This window comes from Lepeophtheirus salmonis, chromosome 2 (assembly GCF_016086655.4).
Source record: "Lepeophtheirus salmonis chromosome 2, UVic_Lsal_1.4, whole genome shotgun sequence".
NCBI classification, from domain to species: Eukaryota; Metazoa; Arthropoda; class Copepoda; order Siphonostomatoida; family Caligidae; genus Lepeophtheirus; species Lepeophtheirus salmonis.
The window spans coordinates 27,616,694-27,641,405 of NC_052132.2; the positions used below are offsets into that span (position 1 = coordinate 27,616,694).

The window sequence follows — 24,712 nt, forward strand, 5'->3', positions numbered from 1 at the left end:
CTTCATTGGATTATGAAATCCTATTACTTACGTAACATTTGTTCAATTGAACGCATGACTTTCATTCAATAATGTATGTATATATACAAACAAACCATATTCGGATCAAATAAAACGCGTTTATGTAAGTATATTTTTGATTGTTTCTTAATTAATGCAAACTTTCAGAAACAACCAACGACCTTAATAGTATAACCACATAACTTAAATAACTCAAGTTACCCAAATCTAATATCCCTATTAATAATAAACCAATTATAGCTATTAGAACTCTAATGGACACCCTCTAAAATAATACTAATAATAAGTGTCTAATAATTATATTTATCATTAATTGAATTCTAAGAGTTAGGGGACGAATTAGTAATTCAATAACCATTAAAGTGGGATTAAAGTGTTAGAAGCTCCCTTAAGCACTAAATGAGCAAATCTATGTGCATTATTATTACACTTATATGTTATTTAGAACTATAAATAATAATAGCTTTAACCGTTAGTTTCAGAGTGAATAATTCTGGACTCTTATGTGTCAAAATTAAATCTTTCATTTATTTTCAAAGCAAAACGTATCTCTAAGTTTGATACATAAAGAATTCAAATCTTTTCTCGTCTACGTACAATGAACCTTTACATAAGACCCGCATTTCTCAAACTTTTTTCATTTAAGAAAAGCTGCATTAAACTGTCCCATTTTCGGTTTAATATTTTTCTTCCTCTTCGCAAAAACGTTTTCTGCTGAGGACAAAACAAACGAACTTCGACAAAGTTACAAATCTCTCAGGCCATTTTACTTTGAGAAAAATATTTAATATTTTAAGGTCTAAGTTTGCTATTTTTCGGCATTTTGTACCACCGTTCAAAATTTAAGTAAGAATGGAAATTTTTATATCTTTTAGTGTTCGGTTTATCAGTTTAAAATCTTCTACATCTTGTTTGTAATAATTTGAGGGACCTAAGATGTACTTCATGATTTGCTTTTTCACTGTTATATCAACCACCATATATCAAAATCGAAAAGTCCTGGGCTTCACAGATAGATGAAAATAATTTTTTTTAATTCCCCTCATTTTGAGCTCAACAAACAGCTGTCAAAATTTCATGATAAACTGTTCTTTATTTTGTGAATTATAGTACAAAGTATGACACTTTTTTTTTTTTTCCAAAACAATGGATCAAAAACAATTTTGTGTTTTGATTTTAGACTGTTTCTGTTTTTGTTAAGCCCGGACTTTGCAGCCCATGTGTTTGTTGTTGAACAAAAAGGAGGATCATTATCTTGACTTATGTTTCCTGAAATAGGGAAATTATTGAGCATATCTTAGGGCCCTGATAAACCAAATAATAAAAAAAATACAATTTTTGAATTATGAATTACTTCGTAAAATGGGATTATGATTTGAACTTTTGAATCTTTAAATTGGGATGGAACTAAAAAAGTAAAAACCTTACAAGTTAGAAGTGCTTAAATGGAAAATGATACTAATAGCTTCATACCTTATTGACTATATTGAACTATTTTTAAACCAAAAGTATGTTAATAAAAAAGACGTGAAACTAATTTATAAGAGGTAATAAGGAAGACTTAGAGTTAAAGGAACCTTATGTTGGAAAGCTTCTTTTAATTCTCCTATAAAAGGAAGACACTTTTTTTGATTTATTTATCATTCTTTTTTTCAATAGGAAAGGAATCAAAACATACTTTATCATCATGGACGTGAATAAAAATCTCTTCAAAAATGCCAGTACCTGCGAAGAAAAGATAGGGAAACTTACGGGTTCGGCGCTTCCTGCATGGATTCGTGGAAATGTTCTGTATAATGGTCCCTGTGGAGTTTACGACTATGATAATATGACGGTCAATCATTGGTTTGATGGCCTCTCTGTCATGAGTTTATTCAAGATTAAGAATGACGGCAATGAAATTTCCTTTACCAAAAAGTTACTTCAGTCAGACGCTTATGCTGACAATATTGAACATGGTAGATCAGTAAGAGCTGAGTTTGGCACACCTGGCCTTTCTGATGGAACAAAGCAACCCCATAATACTAGAAAAGGCTCCATTAAACCTCCAAGCTCCACCTTTCTCCTTCACAGATCTCCAAGTACTGACAATTTCACGCCTAAAGACGCCACTGATAATTGTGCATGTAACTTTTACCAGTATGGGAACTTGACCATGGCCTCCACCGAGACTGCTTTTGATCGCATCATCGACCCAGATACCTTGGAAACTGGTGACTTGGTTGACATGTCTAATTTAGTTAATATCAAAACGGGAAGGCCCTTAAGAGATCACAATGGAGATCTTTATAATGTAGCAGCCTCATTTGTCGCCGGTCTTAAGTATCATTTCATTAAATTCCCTAAACCAGAAGAGGGCATCATGTATGCTCGGGACTACTTTCCCAGTGATGTCAAATTTGTTGCCACACTTCCCACTCGTTTCCCCCATCATTTGTCTTATGTCCACACCTTTGGTTTGACCGATAATTATCTCATATTTTGTGAGCAACCCTGGGTGAGCAACATGTCTAAATTAATGACGTGTAGAAGCCAAGGAAGATCTTTTAAAGAGTGTTTGGAATGGATGCCTTCAGAAAATAATCGATTTTATATCATTGATAAATCTAGTGGCCGAAATATGGAAATCAAGTACATGACAGATGAACCCTTCTACTTCCTTAACTTTATCAACTGCTACGAATGCGGTAATCACGTGGTTGTTGATATCATTGCCTATGATGATCCCGAAATCTTGGACGACATGTACATTGAGAAACTCAGAAACTCTGATACATTTACCGGAGTGGGTCATAAGTCTACAATCAAGAGATTTGTATTACCTTTAGACTATGAAGAGGACAGCATAGATTTGAACGGAGGAAAATGGAAAGAGGCAACGGCTATTCGCAGTCATAACACCATCACTCTCCACGGATCTGTTCTTTGTGACCACAAAGGAATGGAACATCCTAAAGTGAATCCTAACTTTCTCTTTAGGAAATACAACTTTTCTTATGTTGTAGGATGGATGCACAGCTTGGATGGAGACTGCCATTTTGCAAATGCTGTTACTAAAATTGATGTTGAGACGGGGATGACCTTATCCTGGAGAACAGATGATGAATATTGTCATCCAAGTGAGGTTGTATTTGTTCCTAATCCCGCTGGAACATCAGAAGATGATGGTGTTCTAATTTCTTGTGTATCCAATGCACAAGATGAAAATGAGGGATACATTGTTTTTATTTCTGCCAGAAACATGAAAGAAATTGCTAGAGCCAGTTTTGATGAGGCTATACCCTATGGATCTCATACCTTCTATATCCAAAAATGAGGATATTCAAAGTATTTATCAACTCAGAAATTGATTGAAAGAAAAAAAATCACATTTATTTAATATGATCATTGTCATGTATTTAACTTGTGTACCAATAAAGTAAGCCACTCGAAATTTGTATCTTCAATACAAAAAATGACGTTCTTCCGGATTTTCAAATTCATTATTGAGTATAATCCTTATTATATAGACTTGTGAAGGAAAACTAACATTTGCGGGTGTTCCTCGGAACGCACGTTCAATGAACAGAACGTTAATTGCTAAAAATAAGATGTTCTGTTCCTCTAATTTTCGCATTTTTTACTCGTGATTTTTTAGCTCATGGCTTCAAAAATCTAAATATGAGCTAATCCGTTTTTATTGTTATTTAGGCAAAGTAGTTGAACGCTTAAAATGAACGAATGTTTTGAAGTGATGTCAAAACTTTTATTTATTGGAGTTTGGTTAGGACTAAATGCGTATAAATCATCACATATGAAATTGGCTTATGTTAAAATCTTGATTAAAAATCAACCTTACAACTAAAAGCATGTTTTCTAATTCCTAACACCCTATTTGAACGAAATGAATTGAATCTAATTTATTAGTTTAGTTGATGAAATTCTAGCAATTTTCCAAATTCTTGGGTTTGTTTGGATAGTTCCAAATTCTTTTCAAACAATGGCTATTCCTAAAATAAATACTTATTATCAGCTATATAATTTTATTTATCTAAGCTTTTTAACAGAGAATATACTTCAACCTAATAATTCAGTTTTACATATAGCCTTTAATCCCAGTTCATACATTTTTTTACTATATTAATTGAACGCTGAACAAAACGCTAAAAACTGCTGAACACACACATACAAAAAAATTGAACATAATGCTCAGAAGCAAATTATCCTCAGAGCTCTCTTAAATCAATGGGAGTACAATTATTTTAAGACTATGTATGTAATTGCTATAAGCTTAGCAAGAGATAATTTAAGTTTTACCAATCAACATGCAGAAAATTAATAGCAGGTTAGGAAAAAAAAAAGAAAAAAAAAATGAAAGTTATTTTTTCTTATTTTTCCTATAAAAAACTTACTTCTCTGACAACATTTTTTTTTTTTTTTCTCAAACTTTTAATTTGCATAGTTATAATATGTATACTAATTGTGTTCAAACAGTAAAGTGACTTTTCAAATTTTGCAGGCAACGCATATATGATATACTATATTTTTTTTATATACATCTATATATATTGTTTTTAGCCATGTAATATATTTAGTTTGTTTGTGAGAGGCATAATGGTTAGAAATGGTTTGTGCATTCGGCGATTTTTGGCTATTGAAAAACATGGATTAAGGAATTTGCATGAAATTTTGTATAAAAAATGAAATTATGTGCTACAAAAACACTTAAAAATGTTGGCAGTGGCATACTCTTCCAAGATGGCCAGGAAGATGCCTTAAAGAGCCTCGCTCTAGACTCCCAGGCACGTTGAAAACATTGAAACAGTGTAGAAAGTTGTTTTTGAAAATTGTCGAAGGACTATCAGAGAAGTTGCTGAGGATATTACCATATTGGTTGGCTTGTGCCATGATTTTTTTTGCATATTTTGGGCATGAGACGAGTGTCAAAATAGTTTGTTCCTAAACTTATTGTATTAAAATTTGACGCGTCCATGTCAGTACAACTCGGAGTAATTGAGCCAAGGACAAAAATGGTCTCGTGAGCAATTATTTTGCAGAGAAAAACGCTGAGTACTATTTGGGTAGGTAAAAGAGATGGGAGCATCGTTGGGAGAAGTGTATAGAGTTACAAGGAGACTATCATGAAAAATAAAAATTCAGAAAAAATTCATTGTATCCTTGTTAGGTCGATAACTTTTGAGAATACCATTGTATATATATATTTTAATATGCATTTTTAAAACAATTTACTCCAAAGATAGGCGATAATTCTTCTTTCAAAGTAGAAGTTAAGACCACCATGGCCAATTAAATAATGAACAAAAAAGGAGAAAGAGAAATCGTTTTCCCTTTTTTAATTTTTAAAGGTAGTTTTTTTCATTACAAACTACTCAGCTATACTCATAGGCCATAGAGAAGAAAAATCAAAGTAACAACAAAGGGTTTTTGATTGGCAGTTTGGCTTCGTTATGTTGTAGTAGATTAAATCTTCAGTCTGCAGTAATGAACACCAGCTACGGCAAAAAGTAGAAACATGCCTACTGATATCATAAGAGATACTGAGAGCTACAATGTACGCATTTTTAATGGAATACGAGGAGGTCGAGAACTTACGAGGAGGGAACGTGAAAGCCACATCAAGCCTCTTTTTTTAGTAATTTCTTTTGGAATAAAGTATTTCCAGGGGCTTCCCAGGACTATATATATATTTTTTTTTTTTTTTTTTGGGGGGGGGTTTAGAAAAAAAATTAAATTTTTTTGAAGAAAAACTTCAATTGTTAAATTTTTTGGAATTTATTTTAAAAATTTACAGCCATTCATAAAAAATTAATTAAAAAAAAATTTTTTTGATATAAATTTCAAAAATCCATATTAATTCTCAAAAAATTAAAAAAATCCAAGGCGATTCTCAATAAAATAAATTTTGTGGAAAAAGAAATTGAAAACTCTAGAGCTGTTCTGAAAAATTCAAAAATTATTTTTATAAAATTATATCTAAAATATAAAAAAATTTGAAAAAAAAAAATCATCTATTGCAATTTTTCGAGAAATTTAAAAAAAATCTATAGCTATTCATAGAAAATTTAGATTTGTTTAAAATTAAATTAAATTTGACCCAGCTAATTTTCTAGTAGAGAGCAAAAGTTTTTTTTTTTGGGGGGGGGCGGGATACAGCCCCTTGAGCCCACCACCTGCGGACACCTCTGATCTCTGTCTCTATGTATGTAAAGGAATTATAGGTAGAATACCAAGACATATTTGAATATAATATAACTTTATTTATGTGTATGATTGTAAAAAGTTATTTAAACAATAACAAATAATTGATGCAAAAGATGATTTATGTACAAAGAAAAAGAGGAAAAAAATACACACACTGTCTAAAGAGTAAAGATTTTTTTTTCTTCTTTTTTCAAAGTTTGAATGTCCATATTATGATGTGAATTTTAGAGCCCTGTACTTTGACTTTAGGGGGTTGCAGTCTCTTTCAAAGAGCAAAAGGTATAATAAATATTAAAGTGGTTCTTTTTTATTATTCATTTTGAGCGTCCATTTCCGCAATCATCTTCTTCTTGGCACACTCGGGGCACACAATGTTTCCTTCATCCTGGATGAATCCTTTTCCAACCATGGACTCATTGCAGTGAGCACAGAAGAAGCACTCGTTATGCCAGGCTAGTGTCTCAAATGCCACAAACTTAGTGGAGCCAAGACCTCCTTTTCCTATAATGTGTACAAAAAAAAAAAAAGAAGTAATAATTGACGAAATACAAAATGGCGGATAAGTAAAAAATAGAGTTAATTATAAAGAGTTTTCACTGACGTCATAAATTGCATCAAAATTTTGATAAACGACATAAAAAGGATCCACTGCCAATAAATCTTGATTAAAAGCTATAAAATGGCTTTACATTTGCATTGACGACTAGATGGGGCCCGTGATAAACAGCATTTCAAAAATGAAATTTCTAATATTAAATTTTCCGAAAAAAATTCAAATATTCCCGGCTTTCACAAAAAAGTTAATTTTTGTACAAATATTTATACAAAATTTTTTTTTGAAGATCCATTACTGTCAAATAAATGTATGATAATTAGAGAAAAATATCTAATTCTTTCCATTGGGTATAACAGTTGATTAATTGCTTACAACGATTTAATAACATATTAGGGTCTAAACTATATTGAAAGTATGCATTAAGGGTAAATAATTTTTATAGAATTAAAAGGTTTAAATCCTTCTATTGGTTGGTCCCATTTTGACGTTCAATGCTTCACTTAGATTTTCCTTCATATTATTGAAAAAAGGGTATTAATTACTGTAATATTTGATGTTTAGGCTCCCGAAATGGCCGGTATGAATAATGTTGACGTCTCATGAAAACGCTCTATTACCTATAATAAAAGTACCACTCACCAGGATTAGGCGATGCGTGCAATAGGTATTAGAAGCTAAAAGTGTTGAATTGCCTTAGAGCAAGAAAACAAGGCATATGATTGCATATGGATTTGTATTTAGGCACATTGATTTATAATAAGGAAAAGCAAGGAACTTGTGTTTGGTTTTAAAAAATAAATTAGTTGTCAAATTTGATCATTTGATTTTATTATAATTATTTCTCATAATGATAATAATTTATTTTTGAGCAATTAAATGTTTGTTTGTTTTCTTAAGAAATCTTTCATTACATCGCCTATGATATTTATAATTTTGGTTATATTATGAGTTAATACATACATGCGATTAATTAATATGATTTGATCCGTTAAGTTGAAAATAAAAGATTTATGCAATTAATAATAATTTGTATGTTTTTTTTTGTGAAATTGAATCTCCTAACATCGTTACACTACTGCTCAATCGTATCTGCCATGAGCTTTTTCTTAGCACATTCTGGACAGATGATTTTCTCTGCATCCGTGATGAATCCCTTCCCAACAAGTGAGCCCTTGCACGTTGAGCAAACGAAGCAGTCATGGTGCCAGTGTCGAGTCTCAAAGGATATGAATCTCGTTCCGCCAATGCCTGGAAATGTTGTTATTATGGGTTGTTCTTTCGAGACAAAAAATGATTAATAAAATGCGGTGGGAAATTGAATGTCCTCCTAAATACTGAATGTGTTTAAATTATTGATGCATCATGCCAAGTTAGTTGTTGTTTTATTGGTCGAATTATGTAATAAAGATAAAAATAATAACTAACTACCAAAGTTGTTAAAAGCCCTCACCTACATAACATATGGTTTTACTACTGTATGCTTGTTACTTCTTACATCAAGAAAGGGCCGCTGTTCAAGCACACATTAAATGAAGTAGAATACAAGGAACATACCTGTAATAGGCTTAGCACAAGCCGTGCAACGTTTTGAGAAAAGTTCTCCAAAACAGTCAGCACAATATGGTTGATCATCTCGAGAGGTAAATCTTTGTCCTGCGAGTGACTTTTCGCAGTGAGTACATGTGAAGCACTCTCTGTGCCATGGCTCATTCCTGTATGTGACACCACCTTGTGTAATGACCTGTAAAAAAAGAAAGGAACATATTTAATTTGTTCTTCTTTCTCTGGATTAAATTATAAGATTCTCTATCATTACTTTGTTGCACTTAATGCATTTGGTTGCAAATTTATCTTCATAGCATTTAGCACAGTAAATATCGTGTTCCTTGGGAATGAAGGACTTTGTACCAATTGCATTGTTGCATGTACAGCAGGTGAAACACTTCTCATGCCATTGTCTCGTTTTATACTCCATCTTTTTCATACCTGAAATAAGGATCTAAATTAATAAAGTTCCAATATCTAAATATAGAATAGTTTTATGCTCATCTTACCAGCTCTGAAAACATCTCCACAACCATCACATCTCGTGGCAAATTGAGAGTCATAGCAGGAACCACAGTAGATTCTATCAGCCTTAGAGCCAAATTGTTTATCCACTAAGGAAGTACGGCACTTGGTACAAACGAAACATGCCTCATGCCAATGCTTCTCTTTATATGACAAATCCTAGGTAAGTACAAATTGATAAATGTTGAAATAAGAAAAGAGTAGAGTGACTCTCAAAATACCTTGGAGTCAATCCCAATAATTTTACTACATTCGTCACAATTATTGGCAAAGACGCTCTCGTAGCACTTGATACAATAGGGATGATCATCGCGAAGAACGTAACGATGACCCGCCAAGGAGTCGTCACAATGATGGCAAAACATTTTCTCTTCAACAAAGTTATCAGTGCCTCCCTTTTGGTCAAAGCTAAAAGAAAAAAACAAAATAACAAAAAACTCATTATTTGAGCGTATATAAAAATAAATGTAGTTTATCTTTCAAACTATTAAATGCTTCATAAAACACTACGTTTTGACAGTCATAATTAATTGCCGCACTTTGAATGAAGTGTATGTGCAGCTATTAATGTATGAAATAATTGCTAATCATTTAATGTTAGGTGGTACATGATAGATTATGTATGAAGGATCCGATATCCCACATTTATTCGTGAAAAACTATTGTTTAAAATGAAGTTCTTTGAAAAGATATATTTCCACGGTATTTTCTCTCATTAAAAAATGTATGTATTAGGATGGTTTGTTATTCAACTTATTTCGAATTTTGATTAGGGCTAGATTGGAAAAGTTTAGATATGGTAAGAGAATAATCAATGCAAAGTTTCATTGCTCTAAGATGTTATCTTTACAAAGTTAAAAAGGAGATAAAAGTTCTTTATTTCGTCAATAAAGATAAAAATCCCTTAATAATCATTACTTTGAATTTATTAATTATGATAGACATTATTCTAACCTATAAAAAAGATTTTCAAAGTTTTTTTTTCTAAAGCTTACATTTGAAGTAAAAGTATAGAATAACGTGGGAAAACTATAATTTTTTCTTTTGTAAAAAAAGGATGCACGTTATACGCGGATCATCAAATTTTTCTCACTTTTTTCACCCCTTTTTTTGTGCCATTGGACATATTTATAAAAAACTGTATAAACACTTTTAATAGGTTATAATTTTTAGTATCTATATATACTAAGTAAAGAGTTTTTATCTTTTTTCATAATTTAATCAAGATGTGCCCTCTAAAGATGACCTCGTAGGACAAGAACATTTTGAATAGGTTATTTTCTTTCCGAATCCCAACAACTTTTCTGTACTATGTATAATCGAAATTTGAAGAAAGTTGAAAAACGAACCGCCCTAGTATGTATGTCTATGAAGGATTTATCCTATTTTTTAAATGTTGGTTTTTTTTCGTAGCAAAAAAATGCTATTTCAAACAATAAATATATTTAGTCAATTAATTATTATACTAGTCGGAAATCCATCAAATAATATATGTATTACATTTCGAATTGAGTTGCTCTCCGATCCAGGACTATGTAGTCGTATCAATCATTCTTTGTTAAGGGACATGCAGAGGGTTAACTAAATTCAAAAATGAGTGTTATGGATATGAATCAAGAAGTTATGTTATATAAATATAGGCCATGCAGTCGTCTTCACACCTAGAAAGTCCATTTTCATGTTGAGACATGTGGGAGGAAGAAGAGGATGTGGTGGTTGTCTCAGTGGTCACGACTTCTGTGGATCCATCCCCACCGAGTTTGCTACTCTTTGTCACTTTCTTCACCTTCTTCACTCTAGATTCGGCTCCAGGCATACCACCCACCATACTTGCCATATTTCTGATTAAGCTTAACTTTCTTCTTCAAATATCTTTTAAACGTAACAGTTGCTTATTTAAGCCTCTCTATCCTTCTTTCTTCCTTAGAACTCAATGTCAGACTGATTTCCAAACGTTTTTCATTTTCAAAAAGATAACTTTAAGACACACCCATTAAATGCTTTTTATTTTATAGCTTCTTAGTATTCCTTTTTATTTTTTGGCATTAAAGAATAGGCACACACACAGACAGAGACTCAAGTAGATCAAAAGCCTCCCACGCTGGAGCTTACATATTTTTTTCGCGCTTTTTTTGTTTCAATATTCAAAACACGCTTACAAAAATAATGTTTATTTTATTGCTTCTAAAGGAAATTCCGTATTTACGTAAAAAGCATAGCTACCTACTATCTACGTAAATTCAAATTCTAGAAACTAGGACATTGCAAAAAATAATAAGTGTTACGAAAAATTTGTGTGCAAATTAACATGGATTTTTTTTTGCAAAATATGTAGTTACTTTCTATATACTTTGTCCATGAATTTCATGTTGGATTTATGCTATTAGGATATAATTTTTTATTACTTTACATTATGAGGGTAAAAAACTATTAAATTCCTGTCGTAAAATCCTTCACAAAGCAACCAATGAAGAGTAGTAACATTAATTTATGTATTAAAAGAACATTGATTTTCTAATCAAACTATGCCAAAAAAAAGTAATTGTGTTTATAAGTATTCTTAAATAATTACAATGATGATTTTTTACAATTTTGAACAAAAATTAATAAATATTTTTTTACTTCTCACAATAAAAATACTCATAGGTTTTTTATTCAAATTTGTAGGGCGAGTAAGATCCTCAAGAATTTGGGATATAGTTTAACAAACCTTTTTTTAAATTTAAAAAACTTATATTGGTCCACATATGGCCATTTCAAATAATGTTGATCAGTTTCGTATTCGCTTTTTGTCACAATTAATTCTACCTATTTTTAAGTGGAATACCCGTGTTCCTCAAAGAGTTAATAAGAAAACAGATATGAACGATAGTTCATTCAAACATAATTCACTCTCAATTTTGATAAAAATCATTTTAGTTTGCTTTTGTGTTAATGGTCCACATTATCCCTTCTTCACAATATGAGATTTCCATATCGTCAACTTTATAAGATATTCTTTCATTCAAGACCCTAACTGCTTGTATTAATACTATTACTTAATAATATAATAAATAATTTCAGTGTTTTTTTATGAGAGTTATAGAAGAGACCGAGTGCAAAAATTACTTTAAAAATAAAAGTACTCTTCAAAACATAACATTTATGATAATGAGGATAAGCATGATTGAGTGCATGAAAAATAGACTGACATTGGAGAATAAAGATATTGGGCTTAATACATTCATGATTTAGAGCAGCACCTGCATGAATCATTATTTCTATACTTTATTATTTTTAATAGGAAAAAAGCGTTTGACAAATTATATTTGCCATAAATATATGAGATACGTTATTCGGAATCAAAAATGTTCAATTAGAGGTCTGTAATGTAGAAAATCTCCCATGACCCCCACACTTGATTTAGCAAAAAAATGAATATATATATATCATTTTTTAACCATGTCTAAAGAAGGGATCTGGGTAAAGAAAAAAACTAGGTATAGCTATTAAAAAAGGAAAAACGATTCTTTTTCTTCTCTTTGGTTCATTATTTGATAACAATTCCTTTCTAAAAGAGCATTCTTGCCTATCTATGGTGTTAATTGATTTAAAAATGCACAATCAATTAACAATATATGAATTTAAATTTAATTTTAATATTTTCCTTGTACTAATACTATTTTAAACGTAGAAAAAAGTAATTGATTTAATCCCCTAAAGTTATATAAATGACAGCTGATATTAACAAGAGTCGTAATTCAATAATACCATATATGTCGCTCTCGCCTTCTCCTCGCACTCTTACAGAAACCGCATATCTACCCATGTCTCATCCATGGTGACAAATCACCTCAAAAATAAGTTGAATAGGTCCAAAGATTGATGTGAAAATCGTTCATTTTTTTTAGATCAGTAAATGAGGGATTCATCTTGCCATGAAGTTTCGCATTCCTAATTCTTTGTGCAAGATGTTTCACTCCTCTTTCTTTCGATATACCCACAGCCTCAGTTATCTATCTTGTATATTGTCCAACAAGATCTTATGCACTTTATCTATGGTTTCTAGTATGGTTGCAGTTCTTAGACCGTCCTTTACATGGGTCATATTCGAGGGATGTGCGACCACGTTGAAATTCAGCTGTCCATTTTTTATCACATGGAAGGAACAGAGTTCCTGAAAACTTTTACAAATTTGGATGAATTTCCTTAAGGGTTAATCCATCCAAAATAGAAAATTTTATGAGCGCAAGATACCAATTTTGATTTATTTTAACAAAAACACAAACGATGTTTACTGAAACAGTTTGTGTGAAAACTTAAAACTACCCATAAACAGGTATGAGTATGCCCCTTGCACCCAGCGATGAATTAGAACAATACCTAAGACATCTTTAGTCCTTAATAAGTGCCTTAAAATTTGTCCAGTTCCACGTCCTGTATAGTGCAGTCCCATCGTGTCCTTGTTATCGGTATTTGTAAAAAAATCCCAAATTTTAAAGCACCCTCTACAAGGAACCATTTGTACTAATATTATATTAAAACATCTCAGCTACCATTGACTTAGCTTAGTAAAACTTAAATTAAGAATAATGACAAAATATTCACGGATTTTAAATATAATTAAAGTCTAAATTCGGCTGATTAATGTTAGAATAGAATATTTATCTATAATGAAATCACAATTAGATATAAATGATGACGTCATTTATCAAACATTGTTCTATGGGACGGCTTTTGCGTCCTATTCTTAGTCGTCTTTAAAATTAAGGACGAAACCAGAAATAATTTCGAAAATTTTAGACGGATACTTCTTTATTTTTAAATTATCGGTCACAAAATAATTTGATTTGTCTGTGCATTATTTAACTTTACGTATTAAGAAAACCCTTTCTTTTACAGCTTGCCTTATTGAAATCTGAAAACTTACTAATTCAATAACTAATTAAGGTTAAGTTATTAAAATTAATTTATATTGCGATATATTAAATTATAAACAATTAGTTACAAACCTTAGCTCTCTAGCTTATGTACAACACTTGAACGTAATCGAGGAATTTCCATTCGCGCACTCCAAGTAGTTGTGTGTTTTCAATACCACCATCTGCGCTGTCAGCAAGTCCGAAACGTTGAAGAGAAAGAAGGGCTCTGTCAAAAAGGCCAAACTTTACACGGCAGAGTTAAAGAAAACAACCCAGATCAATCCCCTCCCCTAGTCCATGAGAGGACATGTAAGAGATTTCGGAGTTTCACACCAAACTATCCAGAGAGCTATCAAAAAAGTGGCTGCAAAGAGCCTTTTGAGGGTAGAGAGGCCACTTTTGACATCAGTAATGAAAGAAACCCATCTCCTCCGTTGCAAGACTCTTTTGAATGAGTCTTTAAAGATCTTTTGAACTCTTTTCTTATAGTTTTGCTCCCCTACATCCCTAATGTCAAGCCCCTTGAATACACCTTTTGGGTGCATATTTAGGGGAAGGTTGTAGTGTCTATCATCCAAACATCGAGGCCCTCAAAGTAACTGTTAGTCAGCACTGGGACGCCATGACAGAGGACTACATCTGTACCAGGTACCAGGCCTTCTTCCGCCACCTGGAAGCCATCATTGAAACTAAGGGCGGCTACATTAATGGTTTAGAGAGCTCAGATAACAAATCTGTCTAAAGTATTAACTTTGTTGAAATTCTATTGTTAATTAATAAATCATATCTTGTTGATGTTTAAAATTCAAAGTGTTCCGATTTTAAACTACCACCCGGTATATATGTAATAGGATTATAGTCTAGATCGAACATTGCATGACTAAATATCAAAGACATTGTCAGCCATGCAGCTTTCTATTCTTATATTGTTTAAAATTATTTATTGTTATCTTATGAATAATATTGATAGAAATTCAATATCATTATTTAAATTAATATTTGCATATTGTAATGTGTTTATGTTCAAAATCAATTATCTTGCGTTTTATGTATATATCTGTGCATTCATGTTCTTAAACAGGGGCCAATCTGATAATCAGAACTATGTTCAAGAGGGGACATGATACTCTATGAAGACTGACTTGCTCGAAATGACATTTTGGTTCCAGGACTATCTGTCGAAAGCATTTTGCCGAACAGGTATTTCGTCAAAGGACAGTTTGGGACATTTGATTTTGTGAGCATTTTTATAGCTTAATTTGTTTGTTAATGTTCAAAACTATATGGATTTTTTTCCTAGTTACATATTTATCAAATTATTTTAGTGAATAATTTAAGTGAAAAGACGACAGGAAAATAGTTAGCTTTTAGTTTTTTACGTAATACTAAATTATGTTCATAATAGAATGAGATTGTCTTATTTGAACTCATCTAAAGCACGGAAGAGTTATATATATTTAAGTGTGAACTAAAGCCTCCTCTTTGTACTAAGGATTTATAGAGCAGTACAAATCCTCAAAAAAATTCATTTTTATTATTTAAATGGTCAATATCTTGGCAACAATTATTTAAGAGGTTTAATCTTTTCCTACATTTGTTTTCAAGTATAATAGGGCAATATTATTGTTCAGTATTCCGGTACTACAATGGAACTGGGACATTGAAGCATTTCAACCTTGAATTGGTACTTGCAGTTCCACTATGTCATAAAAATCGTACCCGTAGATTACACAAAAATCCTAAAATTTCTTACACTTACAAACAAAATTGTCCTTATTAAAAAAATGCAGGCATAGAAATTTTCGTTTATAAAAAAAGACATCAAATTTCTGAGGTAGCCTTGACTCCAAACAAAATTATGCAAATACCCCTGTAAATAGCGTTGTGCTAGGCCTCATTTCTTCGATCCAGTCCTGTCTAGTACCGGTCCTCATACATAACTTAATTATATTAATTCATAAGTAAGAAACTCCTCAAGGACGTCCGGAAGGGTTTCTCTATTTTAAGGGCTACAAAATGAGACTAGACATGACGGAACTAAATTGGATTGTATTTCTTAGCCCTCAATAAATACCGGTACACAACTAACTATAAGTGCTATAATGACATTTTTTTCTATATTTTAGTCGAAAAAGTATTAAAAAGTACTAAGGTACCATCATCTATTTTGGTAACATAAGCGTCACAAAAATATCAATACCCTAACAACCCTCTATGGAGCAGTAACACAAAGTTACTCTTAAAACAAGATACACTAGTATGTTTTATATAGGAGTTCAATGACGATGTATTCATATGTTTATTCATAGAAACCTTTTAAAGTCATTTTGTCATTCCAACCTTTTTGAATATTCTATGAAAGGGAATGTAAGGAGACGAGAAACGTTCTTTATGAAACTGCTACATTCCACGTTCATCACGACCAAAAAGGTCATAAGTTAATATATGTTTTTTCTTAAAAAAATATATATTGCAAAGGGTTGGAATCAAAACTTTTCCACCCACCCTTTAAGAAATGGCTTTCATTTACTTTGTAATGTTATTGAAATATAAATAAGCCATAACAAACTTTTCAATGCTTAAATTAAAGCTCTAATTTATGGAAACAAGAATCATACTTTATGGATTACTCATCAATGGTTGGCAGGTCTATTCTACAGCTACCACTCCACGTAACCACTGTTTTATACTTAAAGTACCTCCCATCAGGGCCGGTTGTAAGTTTTGTTTTTAGGCGGGGACAGGGTTGAATATATATATATTTTTCAAATAGGGGAATATCAAATTAAAAAAGTATATATTCTCTGCAAAGTTGTTTGAAAGTCTGTAGCTTTTAAAAAAAAAAATTAAAATTGGATAATTCTCAGAAGAATTCTGACATTATCATCTATGTGAGAAACATCCGTGCATGATTTTTTATTAAATAATATTATGTAGTATTTTGCCACAAGACGGCTCTACTCTCTGTCGTTTGTTTTCAAACCTATATATGTAAACAACGGTCATGTCCCATTTTCGGATTGTTATTCATATTTTCCGACTATAATATAGGTGACTTTATGAAAAAAAAAAACCTTTTCAATTCAACACCTAAAGAATCAAACCCCATTTTTTCCCCTCACTAAGATACTCCATGGGAGGTTTCACCTACCCCTTTGCCACAACCCTGTTTTGGCACCAATTATTGTTATTGATCATTTAATTAAAAAAATTATAAATATATCGGATGACCAATTGAGTTCGTTTAGTGGAACCTCAAGTATATTTCATGCACTATAACAGTTTGACACAATGCTTTGTTAGGGCTGAATCAAAGTGTTATTTATTATTCTTATGGATGTTCTATCTCAAAGATTGATGATGACGTCATTGCATCATATATATGATGACAACCTCCAGCAAAAGTTTGTTGCATGAGACGTCTTTTGCGTCCGATTTGTACGTATTTTTAAGATTTTAGAGGGAAAGGTCAAGACCTCAAAACCTTAGGAATGATACATCCCTAATTAGCAGGGTAAAGTTACAAAAAGATTGTTCTCTTTACAAAGACTCGGGAAATTATAAGAATTTGAAATTAATCAATAAGAGTTTTCTGACAATTACCGATATTTTTCACTCACAAAATAATCAAAGACTAGAATGGGTACTCGATAGAGTGCAAAACCTTCGCCGCCTAAAATCAAATTGAGTTATGTATCTCAATTTTTTCCAAAGTTATAGTGGATGATGCATTTTTACATTATTTTTCATCTTTAACTCTCAAAATTTAATGGGCTCTTACTATGAATATACATAATCTTCGATCCAAGTTTGATCAAAATCTATCCGTAACTTTTACCGTAATCATGGTGACCAACAAACTATAAAAAAGAGGCAAAACCATAATCTCCGCCAACTTGGTCAAGATAAAAGTTTTTTCAGTATAGCCCAAATATGATTGCGGAGCGGCCATTTTTTAAAACATCTAAAAATGTAGAGTACCGATACAATTAGATAAAAAGAAATTAATTACCTTCGTAACGAAGTTGAAGGGAGGGGATGTTTTTTACTTTTTTTGTTTAATAATTACACGTACTACAGCAAAAGTTACTGATCGATTTTGATCAAACTTGGTACAAAGATTATGTTTGGTCACAGTAAGAGCCCAATGCATAACTGACTATAATTTGACAACTGAAAATATTGAGGTACATAACTCAATTTGTTGTGATGGTGTAGGCTTAATAAAGACGCTTCATAAAGAAATTAATCCAATTCAGCCGAGGGTTTGCACTCTACCGATTGTCCATTCGAGTTTTAATAATAACACTATTATTATAATTACTGGATTGTTAATATCATTTACAGATGGGTTTTTTGTCGAGGTAGTCCCTTACATATTTTAAAACCAAAATGGATGCATCAATCAAATGAGAGCAAAGTCAAAGTGCATTTAGTTATAATAGAATATTAATATTTATAAAAATATAGCTGCTTTAAAATATATTGTGGATCGTATAACAATGAACACCGTATAAAAGTTCCTGTATGTCTCTCAAACATTCAAATGATGGGCAGCTTTGATATAGTGGTCAGGATTTGCCCATTGCACGACTTTATTTTTTTATTGTGGTTTGAGGTTTTCTCTATCAAAAAAAAAAAAAAAAAAAAAAATCAGTTCGGTCGGCGGTTCTAACTTTTACATACATATCAATTTAAATTTTAATTGAATTCTTCAACACTCAAAAATTGTCAAAAACTAAATTTTTTAGCATTCCTTCATTAATTTGCAAGCTAATTTACATAAATATTTTTTTAGGAATGTTTTTAAGATCCGCTAATAGACAATTCTGCAAAAGTACATTTTTTTATGTATATATTTTTTGCACTAACTACAAAATTAGTAGATACATACATGAAAATAATACGTAAGAAATATTATAAGATTGTATAATTAAAAATACTATGAGAGTTTATTCAGAAATATTGAGTTAGAGGTCTGTTTGTTATAGTCGTCAATACCTCCCTGTCAGTTTTTAACTAATATTACAAAAAAATAAAACAGATCCATCTGTAATGTAGATGATTGTCTTTGTAGTTTGAGTAAATACATATTTTTACTTCTGCACCGGGTTGGAAATTGAACGGAAAACCGAATGGCGTTCACTCTTCCCGTCCATTTTTTGAACGAATGAACGACGAACGGTATTAAATTGAACCATGAGCGTGAAAAAAATATGAACGGCATTTATTTTGACTTTCATTGTCTTATTGTCTTTTTGCCCTAGTTCGACAGAGAGGCTTGCATTTGGCTGAAGGGATCATTTTCATACATACGAATATGAATAAACAGAATAAACGAAGTAATAATAATTGGGGAAGTTATTGGTAATTCAATGGAAAGAGATTTGAATTCATTACGATTGGAAGACGCTCATATTTATTATATGAAATGACCACAAAAATAGGAGTTTAGCAGATATGTACTTATGGCGACTATGTACATAAAGATTAATGTTTGCATAGTGCTTCTAAACTTAGTTATATTTAAAAAAATCTTATTTTAACTAAGCTTGGCACCACCATATGCTCCTACTGTGAGAACACAATAAGTATCACAATGGAGATACAGTATATCTCTTTTCGTTTCTGACCACACAATTTGTGTTTTGTAGGAACATACAATGAATTCAAAATATAATTAAAAATAAATTATAAATATTGCAACTGCACGAATATATGGTGATATACTGTATACCAGTTAATCTGCACTTATTATTTTCACACGAAGAAATGCAGTTCTTAACTGGTCTGGCAGTTCATTCAGGTCAGTTTGTCGCCAAAAATATTAACCAGTAATTATGGACAAATTTTGTCCTCTCGCACGGCAAGCACTCCCACTTTAAATTAAAAACAGAGGCCACCTGGCTGGAGAGGTTAACAGCAGGCTCGTAAACTTTCCACTATTTTGGCGTTCCATTCATTTTTTTTCGATCAGCGTTCCTCGTTCAGGCATGATTTATTTTCCGTTCTGCGTTCCAATCACTAGGTAGTAACATATACAACTTAACGGCAGCAAATCACGATTTCGACTTTGATAGTGTCAGGAAGCCCTCATTTGAGAGCCTTGTCTCAAGATGATATTTTTTAATGTTCCTTTAATTGGTTAGATGGAGTAGCACTGAATAAGTCTAAGTACACATTACAATTACTCCTACTAATCTAGGAATCTTGTGTGAAGTCCATATACTTTTTATATATAATTTTTTTCCTATGAATCACCTGTGTGCGAACCTATTCTCATTGAGTTAAAGAGAAAATTTTTTCCGAGGGCATTGTAAAGATTTTCAAACACGATAACTCTGTGAATATTAGCGTTCAAATAGCTACAGCAGACTAAAATTGGTTCATGAGGCAAAGTAGAGTTGATTTGATTCGCGTCCAGCACAGCAACAAGACAATAAAAACTGGACCGGGGACTAGTCGAGACTCTCAAATCGGTTGAAAAGTAGTATCCTGCAGATTTTTAAAATTCAAAGTGTTCAGATTTTAAAGGATCCCTCGGGATCCTTTAAAATCTTCTAAATATTAGTGATCTTATTAATTATTATTACTTTTCTCCGTATTTGATTACTTTTTCCCTATATCTAATTTTAAAAAAGTGTTGCATGTATTTATATATAGAAGAGAGGTAACATAATTAATTTTGGTTACTTTCCTATGGTTATTGATTGTTAGTTATACTTTAATGTACAAATTAATTATCTCTTCCTATATATATATATATTATTTATATTTTATAATCGTTTCTAAACATCAAAAACTTATTCTAATGTAGGGTGGTCCTGATAAATTGGGAACATATTTAAAGGCTTATAAAGAACAAACTAGATGGGGTAAAACCAAATTTTTATTATTATTTGAAAGCTAAATTTAATGAAAATCAATTATTTAGAATGAGATCTGCCTCTCTTGATAGCCTAGTCCACAGTGGGTCGGAAGCTTTGGCAGGCTCAGGTGGATCCAGCATTGTCATTATACGGGCAATGGACTTCTTCAGAGCCTCCACAGACGAATGATACTTGCCACAGGCCTCATTCTTGATCCTCCCTCTGAGATAGAAATCGCTCAGGTTCAGGTCCCGGCTGTTTGCTGGCCAAAAATTTGTGCTCCAATAGTGAGGACAATTTGTGGTCAAAACATCCTACACTTTTTTGAACCTGTGGGCAGGTAGACTGTCTTGTTGGAAGCTGTAATTTCTTCCTTGGGCTACTCCATCCATCCATCCAAGGAATGTAATTTAAAAGTGCGAAACAATACAATGGCAAAGTTGGACCTGCATGAGGTTGCCTGGGCCTGCCAAGGCTTCTGGTGCTGGATGAAATTGTCTTAGATCTGATCTAGAAAAAATCATTTAAGACTGAAGTAAACAAAAATTTGATCTTGGACCGAGTCTCAACACTAATATATACAATATATATGCCTTGTACACTTTTTATACAGATGATTTCGCAAAAATTTCATAAGAAGGGAAAAATAACAAAAAACCGGTTTCCTTTTAGGTGTTTATTGAAGAAATATAATCAGTTGTAAGGTCTTTAATGAGTTCCAAAATATAGAAATGGAAAAACTTCGTCAAAAAATCATTGTGCGCATCAAAGTCGGTGACAATCCCTTCATGATTGCATGCAACTTGGGGATCAGTAGGACCCTGGTATACAACGCCAAAGAGCTCTTCAACAAGGCGGAATCCTTTGTCGATCGGTTGGGAAGACCAAAATCGGTCTGCAAAGAAAGTCTTATAAGGAGTGTGAAAGCAAAGATAGACACAAACCGTTGTGACAATATCTACCAAATGGCCAGGGACTCAGTGTTCATGAAACGGCTGTCCTGTACATCGTTAAGGAGGATTTGGGCCTCAAGTCTAGGGTTGTTACAAAAGTTGAGGGGTTGAAGTGTCTAAACAGACAAAAGAGGCTTGAACGATCCAAGAACCTCCTTAATAAATTGAAGAGACCCAATAGGAAAGTGCTCATTTTTTCGGATGAAAATTTTTTCACAATCGACCCAGTCAGCAACTCCTGCTGCCTTCGGTATATCTTCAAGACTGAGATAAAATTCTACGGGGGTTCGATACACACAGCCAATGCCATGATGCTCGGTGTCATTGGTTCAGACGGTACGGCGTTTCCACTGGTGGTGATAAAACAGACCTTGAAAGCCAATGAATTTAAAATTATCATGATGAAGAAGGTGTTTCCCGCCCTTAACGCAGCCTACAGCATTGGAAATCGGGTAGGGACACAGAACAGAGCACCGTGCCACACATATTTGAAAACGAATTAGGGTCGAATGGGCCAACATTCCGACAGACACCCTCAGGAAAGTTTGTCGTAAGTTTCGAACCAGCCTGGAGCTTTGTATTGTGGCAGAGGGCGGAATTTTTCAAAAAAAAAAAAAAAAAAAAAAAAAATTAAAATATCCTTCATTTTCTCTTTAATAATTTTTTTTTGTATTATTAATATCATTACCCTAGATTTATCTTTCTTTCTAATAAAGTAAGAAAGGGAACAAGGACTTATGACGCATACAGTATATAAATATATTTTTATAAAGTGCCTAGCATTTAGAATGCAGTTATAATTTGAAGAGAAAGGAAAAATTAACAATAAAATATGAGTTATTATTTGAAGAGAAAGTTCAATATTGAAAATTACTTTACATGTTATTAGTATTTATTATTATTATAACTTTGATACACAATGCAACAATTAGATTACTTTTGATACACAAATAAATATTTTTCATTAGCATTGCAAACAATCCAATCAAAAAGAAAGGATATGAAAATGTTATTTAGAAGTAATGTCTTATATACATATACTAGAATTCTTAAAGAACCTTTGAGGATATGCATGAATTAGTTATGCATCCACAACCTTATTAATTTATATAAAGGCTTTGCAGATAAATTGGGAATGATTCAAATTGCTATATCTTGGCTCCCAATTTGAATTTCGCGCTAAAAATTGTTTTTTCTGTGATTGACAGAATTCTTTCTTTCATGAGATACTATTTTTTTTTTTCTACAGAGAAGGTCAAGGCCGTAAGAGCTTATCTCTGTATAAATCTTTTAAACTATTTAAAACAAAAGGGTCTTTCAAAATTCATTATACAAATCGATGTGAAAAAGTTTGCGTTGGGCGATGAAATTAATTGGCAAAATGCAAGAGTGTTGCCCGAATGAAATCCCACCATTGCAAAAATCCAGCAAGAATCATGGTTTTTGGAGTTGCGTCCTGCAATAGTTCAATAACTCCACGACATTTTATTGGGCTTACGTCAACACAGCTAAGTAAATGATGTCTTGCTACACTGGATGGAAGAGAATTTTGGTCTGAACAATGTGGTACGTGTGCAGAGCTCTGCTTCGTTCCATGTCTTCAAAGAAAATCAGTGATTCCTATCTGATGGAGCCCAGTTTTTCGTGAAGGCAGAAATCTATCTGTCCGTTCAAGAATCCAGATTTGAACATTCTCGATTACTATCTTTAGGGCATCCTTTAAGAACATGTCAACAAAGGCTCCTACAATATTGCTAAGCTAGCATCACTAAGAATGATCTTAGTGATTATGTAATCAAGGCTGCGATTTAGGATCAGTATTACAAAGGTTTTTGAGGCTAGAGGAGGTCACATCGAATGAATCAAAACACAGGATCCCTGGCAACAACTTCACAAATGTTCATTCGATTTGATCAATAAATGGCCATGCTATAAATACTATAATTTGCCAAGAATAAATTTGCAATTTATCTGCAAGTTCCTGTAGATAATAGCAGGAGTACCCGCCATTGTTCGGAGTCATTTTTTAAACTGTAACACAAACTTGTTACACATATTCATTCTAAAATGCATCTAATTGTATATCATTGAATAATTATGCTCAAGTTTAAATTCAAGCAACGATTTATAAATTAAAACTATGTCCACGAAAATTGAACAGATGTTATAAATAAAATACGAACGTAAAATTATTCAAAATTGCAAACACAGATACTAAAGTACTTTTTTTAACAACATTTTTAGCGTTTTTGTTTTGCTTAAAGACCATTTTTACTATTAAGTAAGCATACAACCATTAACATGACCATGAATTATTTTTTTAAATGACGCGTTGAGCGTCACATACGTACTTTTTAGAAGTAGATATATAGTTCTAACATATTAAGCCCCTAAACTCAAAAACGAGCCCTCAATAGAAAAACAGAGAAACTTTGTTTTTATAAAATGGATATACTCAAGGGTGACAATAGGATTTTTTTGTTAGAAACATTTTTAGATTTTTTTTCATAAGAGGAAGAAATCTGCTTTATCGCAGGCAATTAAGAATGAGGATTCATCTAACGGTTATCTTATTATAAGAGAAGAGGAAATGAGCACCTACGCAAAAAAAAAAACTATACTGTCCCACTTGATTTGTAAAATTTGCTTATACAAGTTATAATTTGTATCAATTGTATTCCGCTCTAGCAGCTGTTATCAAAAAATATTGTTTTAGGTGAAACAGTACGCTGGCCTCGTGTACTTTAGAGTATTGATGCAAGGAAAACAAAATGTATAATTTCGTTTTCCTCACAAAACGTTTCAGCGTAAACGGGGCCTAAAGTTACCCATCAGGATCATGAAATACACTTAGGGTAAGAAAGGAAAAGAAAGTTTTCAAAATGGCTGTCTGCGGTTAAGAGGGTAACGTAATCTGACAATTTTTAATGTCGTTTTTTATTTACAAAAATGTTGACCCTGCTCATTTAGAAAAGAAAATATCAGTACTAATCTGCAAATTTGACCGAAATTAACAATTATTCCCCAAAATGTCTATATAATCGGTCAGGCTCAAATTTAAAGTGACATTCATTTACTAATTATTTAGTTTTTGTTTGAGACAAAACAAATTGCATTTAATGCTAACTAAGTATTCAAAAA

The 24,712-nt window shown here is 32.2% G+C and overlaps 2 protein-coding genes across 5 annotated transcripts in view; one reads left to right on the forward strand and one right to left on the reverse strand.

Annotated features, from left to right (window-relative positions):
• The first annotated feature begins 1,662 nt into the window (after nt 1-1,662).
• LOC121113504 (beta,beta-carotene 15,15'-dioxygenase) lies at nt 1,663-3,503 on the forward strand. Its single transcript, XM_040707296.2, has one exon. The coding sequence runs from the start codon at nt 1,709-1,711 to the stop codon at nt 3,335-3,337; it is 1,629 nt and encodes a 542-aa protein (XP_040563230.1). The 5' UTR covers nt 1,663-1,708; the 3' UTR covers nt 3,338-3,503.
• Nucleotides 3,504-6,257: 2,754 nt separating this feature from the next.
• Lmpt (four and a half LIM domains protein limpet) overlaps nt 6,258-24,712 on the reverse strand; it is a 92,753-nt gene continuing 74,298 nt past the window's right edge. The window contains exons 1-7 of one of the 4 annotated variants that reach the window (XR_011779010.1): nt 10,510-10,799; nt 9,070-9,256; nt 8,833-9,007; nt 8,595-8,764; nt 8,333-8,519; nt 7,418-8,026; nt 6,258-6,723 (exon numbers count right to left, since the gene is read on the reverse strand). Coding sequence is in view for 2 of the 4 variants with exons in the window: in XM_040728094.2 (XP_040584028.1) it covers nt 6,533-6,723; nt 8,333-8,519; nt 8,595-8,764; nt 8,833-9,007; nt 9,070-9,256; nt 10,510-10,685 (1,086 nt within the window). In the remaining 2 variants the exon portion in view is untranslated. Of the gene's footprint in view, nt 6,724-7,417; nt 8,027-8,332; nt 8,520-8,594; nt 8,765-8,832; nt 9,008-9,069; nt 9,257-10,509; nt 11,882-24,712 lie in introns of those variants that run through there. The other 3 variants (XR_011779011.1, XM_040728094.2, XM_071886728.1) reach the window with 3 other exon arrangements.